The following is a 13854-nucleotide window of genomic DNA, read 5'->3' on the forward strand; positions in this document are numbered from 1 at the left end:
TCGGGGCGACGACACCAGAGATTTCTAAATTAATATCCTGCCAAGAGGAATTGAGCTTGTTTTTTCCAATCATGTCAGTTCTGATTCCTTTGCTTGTCAGGGAAAACTTGGGCCTGCCATCTGTTTTCAAGGGCATGGGGTAGAGGGGAGTCGTGGCTTGCTCAGCCCAGCACGCTGAGTTGCAGGGAGCTTTGGGGGAAAAAAGGGAAAAACAAAGTAAAAGGGCTTAGTGGGCCATTCCTGGCACCTAGCAAAGAGCAGAGGGGGAGACCAGAGGCACAGGGTGCTGGTGAGAAGGAAAAAGAGGGCGTGACCTCTTCATTGGAACAGTGGGAATGTGCACAGCAGAGTGGACTGGGATGAATTCCTGCTCTCTTCATGTCTGCCCAGTAGAGAGTCGTCAGCCATTCTGGATACATTAACCATGGTCTGTTTGCTCCACAGGCTGGATTAAACACATTCAACTGAGTGCCAAAGGACTCCTTTGCACTGCAAAACCCATGGACCTTAACATTTCCAGGAAAGGAGCAGCTCCTGTGGCGCTGAGCTGGGCTCTGTCTCACCCTAAATGCATGGGTTTATAAACTGGGGTGGCCCTGGGGCAGAGATCTCCACAGCTGGTGATGGGAATGCTGTGGGAAGGTAGGATGTGGAGAGGCTGGGGGTATTGGGGCCGTCTGCATGTCTCTGTCCTCTTGCAGACAGACTGGGACAGTCTTCAGAAAAGGGGGGATGCAGGGTGTGGGGCAGGGCAGGGAACAGCTCCATGCCTGGCATGCCTCCTTCTGTAGGAGCAGATTTGGGGCAATGCTTTGTGTCGCTCCTTTTGGCTCCCAGTGGCTGGAGGAGTCTGATGAGGTTGCCCAGAGCTGAGCCCCCGCAGCCGGTGCCGCTGGGGCTGCACGGCTCCTTTGTCACATCAAACGCTCTCCCTGGGCACCCAGCCAGGGGGTCACCCCTCTGCAAAGGCCCCGTCAGCCCTGGGTGCCAGCATTCCCACCCAGCCCTTGGGAAGGGACACCTGCTTCCCCCGGGCATGCCTGCCATCAGCTGCAGCTGCCAGCCTGGGGACTGTCCCCGCGCCTGGGGCCTTGTCCCTTCCCTCCCAGCCCCGTCCAGCTGCAGGCAAAGGGGCTGGGGGCAGGCAGTGCTGTCGGTGCCAGCTGCCAGCTGGGAAGGGGGAGGCTGCTGCTGTGCCAGCAGGGAATTTGGAGAGGTTTCCAGACCTCTCTCCCGTGAGCTGTTGGTACAAACCATCTGCCTGCCCTGGGCACCGTGCTGGGGTCTGTGGGGAGCACAGTGGAGCTGGAAAGACACAGCCATGGGTGACATCCTTCTCCCTCAACACTGTCCGCACGTCCTGCCTGCGGCTGGCTGCACTGCTCGGCTCCTCACAGAAGGCTGGGAAGATGGGCAGCTCTCCAGAGGTGTTGGTGGTCAGCGCCGGGCGCTGCGTGGCCACCCTGTTTATCGCCCCCTGCACACCCAGCAGCCGCTCCTTATCTCTCTTCCCAGCGCTGGCGTGCTCCCTGCCAGAGTCTGGAGCTGGAGGAACCCATCTGTGTCACCCTTGCCTGCTCTGTCCTCCCTCCTGTGCCCGGCTGGGTGCTGGGGACAGTGCGGGTGCTGCGCTGGGAAATGCCGCTCACGGCTCCCGGGGGCTCCCTCAGCCCGGGCTTTGTAAATCCGAACAGATGTGGTTTAGAAAAACTTCAGCTTTGAGGCACGCTCGCTCTTCAGATGGCTTCCGAGGAAATTTGCACTTCAGTGGATGCGCGGAAAAATGGTGTTTTCAAAGTGAAAATGAAATGGAAACCAGCCTTCCCCCTCCCTCCCCCGGTGAAGCAGCGTTTGCAAAGTGGGGCCTCTGTTTTGAGATATTTGAAGCACACAGACGTCCTTCTTTTTGCTTCTTCCGCTTTGCCGTTCTTTTCTTTGCTCCTATTTCCCGTATTTTCTTTATGTCTCCAGTCCATTCCCAGGCAGCTCTCAGCTCCCCTCGCCACTTGTAGGGTGTAAGGTGTCAGGAGAGGGCTGCTGAAGGTGTTACATCCCCTTATTTTCCATTTTCCTGGGGATGAAATGTGCTCAGAACTGAAACTCTCTACGGAAACTTTCTGCTTTTTGCATAGATGAGGCTTTATAATTTATGCCTGCTTCCCTGAGGCTGTGCCTGAGCCTTGGGTCCTGCCTGGCACGGGAAGGAAAAGGGATGGCTTCTCAGGAGCTGCTGGCTTACCTGTGGATGGGGAGCCTGCTTGCACTGGCAGCTCCATAAAATCCTCACATCCTTCTGCATCTCCTTCCCTCTCTGGCTGGGGAGAGGATGGGGGGCCTTTTGGCAAGTGGATGTTCAGGACCAGGGGCGGTGGATTCAAACTGACAGAGGGCAGGGTTAGATGGGATATTGGGAAAAATGAGGCACAGGGTACCCCAGAGAAGCCGTGGCTGCCCCTGGGTCCCTGGAAGTGTTCCAGGCCAGGCTGGATGGGGCTTGGAGCCACCTGGGCTAGTGGAAGGTGTCCCTGCCCATGGCAGGGGGTGGGACTGGACAATCTTCAAGGTCCCTTCCAACCCAAACCATTCCATGCTGCAGCGTGCAGCATTCCTGTGCCCACACAATGGATTTAAGGGAAGGAGGTTGTGCTGTGTGAACCTGTGTGTGTGAGCGAGCTTGGACACGGTGTCCTGAGCATGGAGACCTCGGAAGCGGGGATGCAGAGGGATACCCCGGTGTTGGAATAGACAGGGAGGAGCAGAGGCCGGGCCAGATGCCAGCTGCACATCCCAGATCCTGAATCCTGAGGCTGAGCCCTCAGGGATGGTGTGAGGGAGGCCGGACCCCGCTCTGCGGATCGGTGGCGACGAGACCCCCGCGTCCGTGCTTTGTACGAGGAGCTGCTCACGCGGCCTCGGCCGAGCCAGCATCTCCTTTCAGCGGGAGAAGGGAGCAGATGTCTCATTCTTGCGGCTCACAATGCGGCCCTCCCAGCACAGCGATCCATCAGGGGGCTCGGCACGGCCCCACAGAAAAGTCCCTGACACGTTTTTACAGCAGGGCCAGGTTCTCACCACTTGTGTGCATTGGTGCCCCTTGACAAATATCTCTTGGCTCTGGTTTTGTTCGGAGTCACTCTGGTGTCAAGCATGGGGCTCCCATTCAAGTGCCCACCAACAGTGGCCCACAACTCGCCATTTCCTCCCCTTTTCTTGCTTTGTTTCCCCGTGACAGTCACTCAGAAATGTTTTTTTTTATCCCATTGGGTATTTTTAAAGACAATTTTCAAGGAGCAGAGCAGTGCCTCTGTAATACGGGCCATAAAATGCCTTGGGAATACGTGAGGTGAGGAACTCCTGTTTGCATGGTTGTGTTGCTGACACGACGTTTAATTGCTTTTTTTCCCCCCTTTTTTTTAGGCAATTTTTCCAACAAGCTGATTTATGGAGCTGGCTGGCAAAGCCTTGAATGCATTGAGAAATACAACTCGTACAACGGACCAGTGCCTCATTAATGAATGGTTCCTCTTTAAACTGGGATCTCTGCTCCTGACTGCTCTGAGCACCCTGGGCATGGAGGAGAAGTAGGACCAGGCAGTGTGAGCTCCCAGGGTGCTGGTAAAACCCATGGAATTCAGCCATGTAGAGTGCCACCAGGATGTTCTGTGGAGAGCTTCTGGTGATTGAAAGTTTAGGTTTATAACTGAGGAGTTCTTTGTGTCCCCCAGACTGCGACTTTCTGCCGTACCTCTCCAGCTGCAGCTCCCCTCTGATTCAGCGAGCGGGTTGTCTGCTCTGAGAGCATTTTCCATCACTTGAGCCTGGAAGGGAAGAGGGTTTATGGAACGGGGAGCACGAGGCACCAGCTCAGCACATACCAGAGTGAGTATGTAAGCGCTCGCAGGTCAGAGATGGAAGTGCACGAGTGGTCTTGATCATGTTAAGCCACTCTGTGTTCCCAGGTCCAAGGGCCGAGCTGAGAATGTGCAGCACATTTTGCACAGGGACATTTGCAGCTCGTCTAAGGAGAGCTCTCCCTCTGCCCTGGTCTTGCATCTCCTTCCAATTAGTCTCAGCCTGTTAATGGACTTAGAGCTGCTCAGCTGAACTCGTGGTATCAATGCTGCAGGTTCATCATCTCCTTATGGTCTAGCCTCCATTCCCTTCCATTCTGGCAAGTCCATTATGATGTCTGTGACCTATCAGTGTTTCTCTCTCCTTCTGACCTGTCCACGTTCCTCTTACTGCCATCATTGTGGAGGTTTTTTGATGGCCCTTCCTAGGTCTTACCCTTTGTCTAGAGATCAGCTTCCACTCCAGCCTTTAAAGTCATCTCCTGCTTCTTTCCAGCCAGGTAAAGCCTGCGGGGATCCTGTGGCAGATAATGTGAGAGGCTCGCCTGGTAATTAAAAAGTCAGGATCTGTAATTAAATTTTCTGTAAAGCTCTCAACCCCAAGGTGTGCCTTTATCCCTCTATTAATTAGCACAGGGAAGGGACGCTCCTGTCTAGAGGCAGAGGACAAAAATAGGAGCAGGGACGAAACAGAATTGGCTCCTTTGAATGATAAATATTGTTCCCTTCATGCCTTAAATAAAATGAGAGCTTGGCTAAAACCAGTGGGGTTTTAACTCTGGAAGCACTGACTTAAAAAAGAATTGGAGGAAATAGTCCTGGACTAGGCACCAGAGACCTCTTCCAGCAGATTCCTGTCATTCCAAGGCGAGCTCAGCAATACCTGTGTGATTCTTGGGAAATGTTGGTTTGACCTCTTTCTGAGACTGCTGAAATGTGCTTTTTTTTTGCAGGCAGGAGGCTCGGGAGCTCACACAGTTCCTTGGGCTCGCGTGTTAGCCCTCGTGAGCTGTGGCTTTGGGAAGACACCAAGTATTGGAAGCACTGTTAGCACGTCATTACTTGGGTTTTGAAAAATTTTTTTTTGATTAGCAGCTTGGAAGCAGTTGAAAAACTCTTCCCTGAGAGGGACTGTCTGAGAATGGTTTTTTTCCCAAACCTTCATTCGGAATTGATTATCCAGTCCTATTTACTGGAAGGAGAACTTGATGTACCTCCATATAAATCTACAGGCAGCAGGGCTTGTGCTGCCAGATTCAAAGGGAAGAGGAGATTCCCCTTTGGTTGAGGGCAATATCCAGCAAAAGCAGATATTGTCTGACAAATCTTGTTAATATTGAGGATTCAAGGGTGGCTGGGCTGGAGAGCACAGCAACTGGATATCTGTAGGATACCAGCTTGGGAACCATGCAGCTGTGCCAAAAAAATGGGGGTTCCAGGAGGTCAGAGTAGAGAGTTGAAGTGTTTGTTGGTTGGCTGGAGTAACTTAGGAATAAAAATGAAAAAAAGAAATCAAAAAGCTATTTCAGTTGATCCTATTGAAGGATTTGGGGGACAACTGGGAGAAACACTGTCCAAGTGATGGCAGCTGGACTTCTTCCCCTTGATGCGGGCTAATGGCCACCTTTGGAAGGGCTGCTCTGTGGTTCCATTCCCAAGCCTCCGAGACTCACAAATCCCACTGGGAAGCCAACAGGAGAGCACTGTGAGCTGCTTTGGAGGTGTGGAGGTGAAAGTGTGTTAAGACGTGACTTTAATTCACCACAGAGCCTTGGAGTTTTTTCCGGGAGGTCCAAGCGTGCTCGGATGTCTTGGCTCTGCAGTTGCAGGGATGCTGAGAGACAGCTGAGCTGTCGGGGGCGGTTCTGACTCGTGGGGTTCCTCGAGACAGGCAGCTTCCCTGGTGGGTGTGACTTCTTTAGGTTTGGGTTTGTTTTCCTCATTGCACAATTCCTTGGAATAATGCCCTTCGACTTTTCCTCTTCGTCCTGCTCCGTGACTCAGGTCGAAGGCATCTGACTCAGGGAGGTTGTTTCATGGGGTGTTTTGTGCTTTTCCAGATGTGCAGGAGCTCTGGGACCGTAACTGGGATGGAGATGAGTGTTACGAGCGGTGCTGGTGCTCAACTCTGGTTCTGCCAGAAAGGGAAAGGGGACGAGGCTTTGATACAGCCCAGAGGATCCTCACATTCCATCCAGGTACAGCTGATGGCACCCCTTTGGAGCTGGGACAGGTGACAGGTAACCACTGAGCTGTGGTTCAGGTGAAACCACCACCAAAGTGGTGTTCCCAGGTGGGCGAGAGGCCGATGGCCGCTGGGCTGTGCCAGCCACGGTGTGGCCACAGCCCCAGGGCAGGGCCCGTCCCCTGCCCGGCCCTGCTGAGGCCCCTCGGGGCCGTGTCCAGCTCGGGGCCCTCCGGCCAGAGGGACCCTGAGGGGCTGGAGCGGGGCCAGGGCAGGGAACGGAGCTGGGGAGGGGCTGGAGCCCCAGGAGCGGCTGAGGGAGCTGGAAAGGGGCTCAGCCTGGAGCAAAGGAGGCTCAGGGGGGACCTTGTGGCTCTGCACAAGTCCCTGACAGGAGGGGGCAGCCGGGGGGAAATCGGGCTCTGCTGGCAGGGAACAGGGACAGGAGGAGAGGGAACGGCCTCAGGCTGGGCCAGGGGAGGTTTAAATTGGACATTGGGTAAAATATCTTCACTGAAAGGGTTCCAACAGACCTGGCACAGCTGCTCAGGGCAGTGGTGGAGTCCCCGTCCCTGGAGGGATTTAAAAGCCACGTGGATGTGGCACTTGGAGACAGGTTGGTGGTGGCCTTGGCAGTGCTGGGTTAAGGGTTGGACTCCATGATCTCAGCAGGCTTTTCCAACCTTAAGAATTCTATGATTCCATGAAAGTCAAGGAACTCGCTGCAAGATGCAGTGGTTCAGCACAGATCCTCCCTGGAGACACCTCACGAATTGAGGATCCAAAGTCCGACACTGGAAACTGTCCAGGCCTCCCTGCTTACCTCCCACGTCTACTGAACCTGCTTGATCCTGGAGCCATTAAAGTGGCCTAAGGTTCTTCCTCTTCGTCACCCAGCACCATCCCTCTCTCCCTACAAGGAGTGTCCAGGATGAAGCCACACAGGTTTCCAGCTTGGACTCTCCGGAGCCAAAGCAAACCGAACTCTTAAATACTTCTGAACTCTTGAAAGGCCCCTCAGATACTGTGATATTGAGCCCAGAAATGCTGGGCTTATTAACTGCTGATGACCCTGGAGGGCTGCCAGTGCTGGGAACGGCTCACAGTGTGGGGAAAAGCTGGCTGAGCACCGAAGGCCTTCAGGTAGGTGTTTCTGAGCAGCCTGAGCTCAAACTGGGGGGTTTAGCACCGGGAGGGACCTTAAACTCCATCCAGTGCCACCCCCTGCCATGGGCAGGGACACCTTCCACTGTCCCAGGTTGCTCCAAGTGCCATTCAGCCTGGACTGGAACACTTCCAGGGATCCAGGGGCAGCCACAGCTGCTCTGGGCACCCTGTGCCAGGGCCTCCCCACCCTCACAGGGAGGAATTTCTTGCCTCCTGGGATATATGTTTCACTTTGCAGTGAAAAATACATGGTGGCAGTTTGAACACTTGTGCCTTCCACCCTGCAACAAGCCATGTGCTTTACCCCTTTTCCCTTTTTCCCAATTTCCCAGGCAGAAGTTTTTTCACTAAATTCCTACTGGTAGATCTTCCTCCTTTTCATGCTGTGCAAAGACCTGGCACTGGGGTCAGGACTTGCCATCCACAGCTGGCCTGAAGTCTCGTGATTCAAAGTATCATGGAAAAGGTACTGGAAAAGGGCAGGGGGAATTTCGGAGTGTTTCAGAGGGAGTGGTGTCCGATGTGAAAGCACATGTGCTGAGCTCCATGGAGCCAAGCCCCTTTGTCTTAGAATTATAATGTTAATTAGACCTGACCAGGCATTCCCCAATGTTGATACGTGATGATTTTTGCAGGTTGAATCCTCCAGAGGAAAGTATGTTGAAAGAATTTTAATTTTTGCCAAAAAATGACCTTAAAATAAAAAAAACACCACAACAAAAAAACCTCCAAACCTTTTCAAACCCCTTTTGGCACACACCTAACCTGCCTTTGCCCCATTCCCCCCTAAGTAACATTCCCAAAGTCCCACTAGACATTTTGGAAGGCCGAGGAGCAGGAGTGCTGCTTTACTTTTCCTTGGACACACATCTGGTGTTATGGGATTGCATGTTCCAGCTGGGATTGACCTCAGCCAGAGCTTGGCTTCATGGAAGCAGGGTCAGTGTTTTCAGTGCTCTCACCAGCATAAATGGAATTGGGGGCAAGTGGAGCTGGGACCATGCAAAGTGATCATCACAGGAAAATGAGGCTGGAACCACATCCATTCCTGTCTCCTGTCTGTGATTTTTCAGCTGGGTGGCTGATGGGAATAGTGGGAATCCAGCTGTCCTCTCTGCTGTTCTGTGTCACAACAAGAGAGCTCTGAAGGAAATCAGAAATGTGGTTCTTTCATCTTGTTGTCCTAAAAGCTTCTCTCAGTTCCTCCTCTGCGCTGACTCCTGGCTGTCGGTGAGGTGGTTGCTCTCTTGCTGGAATTTCATGGAATCAGAGAATCATTAAGGTTGGAAAAGCCCTCTGAGATCATGGAGTCCAACCATTCCCCCCAGCACTGCCAAGGCCACCACCAACCCAAGTCCCCAAGTGCCACATCCATGTGGATTTCAAATGCCTTCAGGGATTTCAGCTCCACTGCTGTCCCAGGCAGCTGTGCCAGGGCTGGACAACCCTTTCAAGATACTTTTCCTACTCTCCAACTAAACTGCCCAGTGATGCCATCTTGGCAGGACCTTGCTTTTCTTAGCACTTTGGATGCCATCAAGTTACAGGGCATCCCAGGAAAGTGTTAATTTATTCTGACTTCGAGAATATTCTTAGGTTCTTCTGCTAATCACCCCTCCAAAGGATGGGCATGAACCCTCATCCCCTGCTCCCACTGCCTCTAACCCTTGGTTTGGTGAAGGATGCTTGTCCAATTCTCCACTGTCCTGAGCCTTGAGCTGAATCCATGTTCCTTATCTTCCTGTGGGTGATGATAATGAGTTTGCAGCCCATGTATTCCTACTGTTTCTCTGGAGAGAGTCTCCTGAACGTTTCTATTTATAAGCCCTGGGGAGATCATTGCTTCCTGAAATGATCCCAGCTCCAGCCTGTGTGTTCCTTGTCAGTCTTGGGCTGGAAGAGATCTTAAAGCTCATCCAGTCTCACCCCTGCCATGGGCAGGGACACCTTCCCCTGTCCCAGGTTGCTCCAAGCCCCATCCAGCCTGGCCTTGGACACTTCCAGGGATGCAGCAGCCACAGCTTCTCTGGGCACCCTGCTCCAACTTGAGTTAGGACAAGATCTTAGGCTTAAAGGAGGCTTAAATTTGAATGTGTTCCCAGTCCGAGTTAGAGGGTTTCCTGTGTAGCAGAGAATCTGGGGGAACTAAAGGCAAGATCCTGATTGTTTCATGTATAATGTATAAATTTATTCTGGATAAAGTAGTGCTTGAAATCGTCTGACGAGGTTATCAGGACAGGTCACCAACCAAAGGGTCATTCAGACTCCCTTTTGTCTTAGCCCACAGTCTCCAGGGCTTAAGCAAAGCCTTTCAGACGAGGTCAAGGACAAAGATGTGAGGACTTTCCTGTGGAGGGTCACACTTTGGTTGCTATCTTGATTAAATTAAGCCTTGTACACGATGAACTCACATAAATTCATGCTCGCCACTTCCCTCCACGCTTTATTAGGTGCTTTAATTGTTTTACACCCTTTTCTGCACTTTGCCTTAGATGTGCTGAACATCAGGAACTTTGTTTTCCTTTCTACAACAGTTGGTGACTGGCTTTTGACTGGAGTAATCTTGGCACCAGTCCTCTCCTTTGGGAAATGCCCCTGTGAACGGGCCAGAAGGAGTTGATGACATTGCTCTGCCCGGAGGCTGCTGCAGCAGGGGAAGTCTGTGATTAGACTTCAACAGGCTTTGGACCAAGTCTGTTCTAAGGAGACGGTGTCAACTTGCTGCTATTTCCTGAAAATCAGCCTGGCCTGGAGCAGGGATCACATCCAGAGGGCTCTAATCAGTCCTTCTGGCCTGTCAGTGGGACCCAACCCATGAGCTCTGCGATTACAGGGGATACCACAGGCCCACGTAAGGCCTGGATAACTCCTTCTGTTTATTTTAAGCATTGCTTCGAGTATGAGCCTGGTCAAAGCAGCGCCAGTGGTGGAAGAGCGAAGAACCTGAGCCTTTCCACATGGAATGTGACTTCATTTTCCAGCTCCTTCCTACTCAAGGAAATATTGTTAGCAGATGGTGCAGTCACAAAACCATCATGTACCACTCCATTATTATCCAGATGGATTTACTGCTGCAGGGAAACCTTCCTGCTGCCTCGACCAACACGTGGAATTGTTCTGCTCAAGATCCATCCAGTGCCAAGATGTAAATACTCCACATCCATTTCCCTGACAGACTGGTTTGCTGTTGTTTCCTTGAAATCCCAGCCTGGGCTTAGCAGGATGGACAGAAAGGCCCGGAGATCTCGAGTCCTTTTGGGGTCAGAGAAGGAGAGACTCCGTTCCTTGCAGGAAAAGCAGTTGCCATGGTGCATAGCAGCCTCGGTGTGAGGTTGTGTCCTCTGTCCCATCTCACCTCTCAGAGGAGATGGGAAAATGCTCAGCATTCCAGAGGGAAGGGGACTTCCTGCAGGTGCCTCTGGCTTCTTTGCTCACCTGCTGGCCTGAGTTGTTTCATCCACTTGCCAAGAAACTTGGAAGAAATAATAAAGGACATAATGCCACGAGGCAGAGCTACATGGAAATCCTGGGAAAGGGCCTCTCCATCCCATAGTGTCAATGATGCCAACCTCTGGCTGTGGCTTTCCTTCCCATTTTCAGGCTCCCATCAGCCTGCCCTGAAAGCTGGGCAGGTCCAAAACACCATTCCACGCTGAAACCAGCTGGGAAAAGTCTCACAGATGAGAGGAGTTTCTTCTTGGAGGAGAGCCCCAAATTATCCCAGAGAGCCATGACTCCAAATGAACAATCCTCTCCTTTTCCACTCAAATCAGAGATGGGGAAGCATCAGTGTTGGAGCTCCAGGCTGGCTCCAGCAGGTTATTCTCCCTGCCCAGGTTATGCTCTCTTAAATTTCCCAACTTTCTTGGCTGGCAGCAGCGTTTTTGAAACAGCATCCACGGAAATTATGGTCTTGCTTCACTGCCCACACTTGGATGACAGCTGCCTCTGGCTGGAGCTCTTTAAATCTAGTGGCTTGCATTTAAATAAGTTTCATTTATTAAAATTAGGTGAAACGTAACTCTTCCCATAAACAATATTTGTTTTTTTCAAGACCCGCTCAGAAATTTCGTCTTTTCCTTTAATTCAGCCTTTTGATTCATTTTGTGTTTTTTCTTGCCAATTATTTACGTGTGTACAGCCCATATTTGTGTGGGTTTGGTGCTGATCAGCTGCGTGTGTGTTTATAATAGCCCTTGTGTTATCCCAGCCGGCAGCCTAAAAACACTTCCAAATTATTCCACATCAGAAGCAATGAGGGTTTGGATAGACTCCTAGGGGAAAGTCTTGAAATGGTGCCCAAACCTCAGTCCCAGTGCTGTAAGTCAGGCACGTGGCTGATATTTTATCCACCCCAGCTTGGACTTTCGCAGGCTGTTTTGTTTGTGGAGGAAACGGGAACTTGGGAGCAATTCTAATCAGCAATTTCTTGGAGATGGGCTTCCTCCATTCCTTCATCCTCTTTTCCTCTCCTCACACACGTGCCTGTGCTCCGTCCTTGGTTTCTAAGGAATGATAGAAAATTAGTGCGCAGGAGCACAACGGGCAGGCTGGACTGGGACAAATGCCTCGGTGGAGAGGAGCTGACCTGGCTTGTGCCTTTGGAATGATGCTGATTTTATGCATAAAATATTTTAAAAATACATTTTATGTGTAAAACTTGGATGACTGTAGGTGGGTGAGCACCAAGGATTTCAAGTCCAGCGCTGTCAATAAAGTTTGGGGTTCAGACCTAAATAGTGCTGTAAAAAAACCTGGAAATGCTCCAGGAAATCCTAGAGTGGTTTGGGTTAGAAGGCACCATAAAAACCATCTTGTTCCACCCCCTGCCAAGGGCAGGAACACTTTCCACCAGACTAGGTTGCTCAGTGTGGAAAAAAAGCAGTATTGTCTCGAAACCAAATTCCTACATGCGAGTTCAGTGCTGGAATTCTTTGCTTTCTAGCTGGACTAAATAAGACATTGTTTTCTGAAAATGTTGGCATTACTGTGGCTTGAAGACTCAACACCTGAGCCAGCTCTGGTCTTGGGCCCTCAGTTACTCATAAATAACCCACCGTACTCTTGGAGTAAAGATCACTTTTTAAAAATGTAATTTAAAACCTGCACACGCATTGATTTAGGAATGCAAAATGATTTTGTTACTATCTCATCTCAAAACCTTTTCCTTGGCCGTCTGCAATTCCGAATTGCAAAATGTGTTCCAGAAACACCCTTGTTGTGTCCTATAACTTGAGGTAAGACATTCCATGGGGGTTGTTTGTCTCAAAAACATTAAAACATCACGGACAATGTGGACTCCCCATCCCTGGCAGTGCCCAAGGCCAGCTTGGACGGGGCTTGGAGCAACCTGGGACAGTGGAAGGTGTCCCTGCCCATGGCAGGGGGTGGAATGGGATGGGCTTTAAGGTCCCTCCCAGCACAAACCAGTCTGAAATTCTCTGATTAAGAGATCTCTCTCTCTCTCTCTCTCTCAGAGTTTGGTAACTCCTTGAGTTGAACACCTCACAGAGGTTCTGCTCTGAGGCTGACAGAGGGACCTAAATTTCTTCTTCTTAGGGTGGTGCAGAAGTTCAGAAAACTGATCCAGGTCCTCTTGGATCACTTTGTCCTTTCCTCTGCAACTTTCTAGAAGAAACCCAGGCATCTGGTGGCACTGAGTGACCTTTCAGAGAAGGGCAATCACTGCTCTGGAACCTGGGCCAGTCCATTCGCTCATCAGGACAATGAAGCTTTTACCTCTCCTGAAGCAAGGAGGCATTTTTAAAGTGCTTCACACCTACTTTAAATCTCAGTGAAGCCCAGGAAACTTCTCTGGCTGTGGCCATGTGGTATCTATTGTTAAGCAGACTGTTAAAATTAATCAACCCAGATTAAGCAGCCAAAATTATCACTCTGCTGAATCTGCTCCCTCAGAGACAGCCCCTTAAAGAGGCTGAGCGCTGATTAAACGTCCGAAAAACCCTGGCAGGAATTGCCTGTGGAAAGCACGGAAAAATAAATGTATGGGATGTGAAAGGCTCAGTGCATTGATCTGCTTGAATCCAAACGGATTGAATCCAAATCTCCTCCACCTGAGGAGAGCTTCTGTATCTCAAATTCCCGTGCTCTATCCCCAGGGGTGTTATCCTGCGAGTTCATTACTGCTGCTGGCTCTAAGTCCCACCCCAGTACACAGAGCTATCAGCAAAAGAGATTAAAAAATAAAATAAGTTGGTAAATATCCATGGTTTGCCTCAGAGTTTAGGCTGGAGGCTTAAGCTCATCCTTGGAGGAAGTCCTGCTGCATCCAGGGTGGGAGATTGGGAAGGAAACTCAAGCCCATGTGCCTCCATGTGCACCTGTTGGAAGTGGAGGGCAGGAGGATGAGGAACAATTCACTTGTGAATTTTCCCACTGGGCTGCTGGAACTGAAGCATCTGGATCACTTCTGGAAGGTCTGTTGGACCCCTGGGCAGGCTGGATCCCTGAGGGAAAGGGTGCTGCCTTGTGCTAGCTGAGCATTGAGCGGGTTAAACTGGATATTAGGGGAATTTTCCTCATGGAAAGGGTGGTTGGGCATTGGAACAGGCTGGCCAGGGAAATGGTGGGGTCACCATCCCTGAAAGTGTTCCAAAATTGTGTGATGTGGCACTTTGAGAACGTGGTGGT

At 51.1% G+C, this 13854-nt stretch overlaps 1 protein-coding gene across 3 annotated transcripts; it reads left to right on the forward strand.

Moving 5' to 3' along the window:
• The first annotated feature begins 657 nt into the window (after positions 1 to 657).
• On the forward strand, positions 658 to 11258 carry LOC125328943. 3 transcript variants are annotated; one of them, XM_048310227.1, is made up of 6 exons: positions 658 to 1858; positions 3418 to 3879; positions 5912 to 6049; positions 6747 to 7179; positions 7536 to 7669; positions 9738 to 11258. In XM_048310227.1, exon 1 carries the CDS (start codon positions 767 to 769, stop codon positions 1682 to 1684), a length of 918 nt encoding a protein of 305 aa, XP_048166184.1. In that variant the 5' UTR covers positions 658 to 766; the 3' UTR covers positions 1685 to 1858; positions 3418 to 3879; positions 5912 to 6049; positions 6747 to 7179; positions 7536 to 7669; positions 9738 to 11258. The 3 variants fall into 3 exon arrangements, with proteins under 3 accessions (XP_048166184.1, XP_048166185.1, XP_048166186.1); XM_048310228.1 differs by lacking the exons at positions 6747 to 7179; positions 7536 to 7669; XM_048310229.1 differs by lacking the exons at positions 5912 to 6049; positions 6747 to 7179; positions 7536 to 7669.
• The last annotated feature ends 2596 nt before the right edge of the window (positions 11259 to 13854 follow it).

The sequence above is a fragment of the Corvus hawaiiensis genome, chromosome 7 (genome assembly GCF_020740725.1).
Source record: "Corvus hawaiiensis isolate bCorHaw1 chromosome 7, bCorHaw1.pri.cur, whole genome shotgun sequence".
In the NCBI taxonomy this organism is placed as follows: domain Eukaryota; kingdom Metazoa; phylum Chordata; class Aves; order Passeriformes; family Corvidae; genus Corvus; species Corvus hawaiiensis.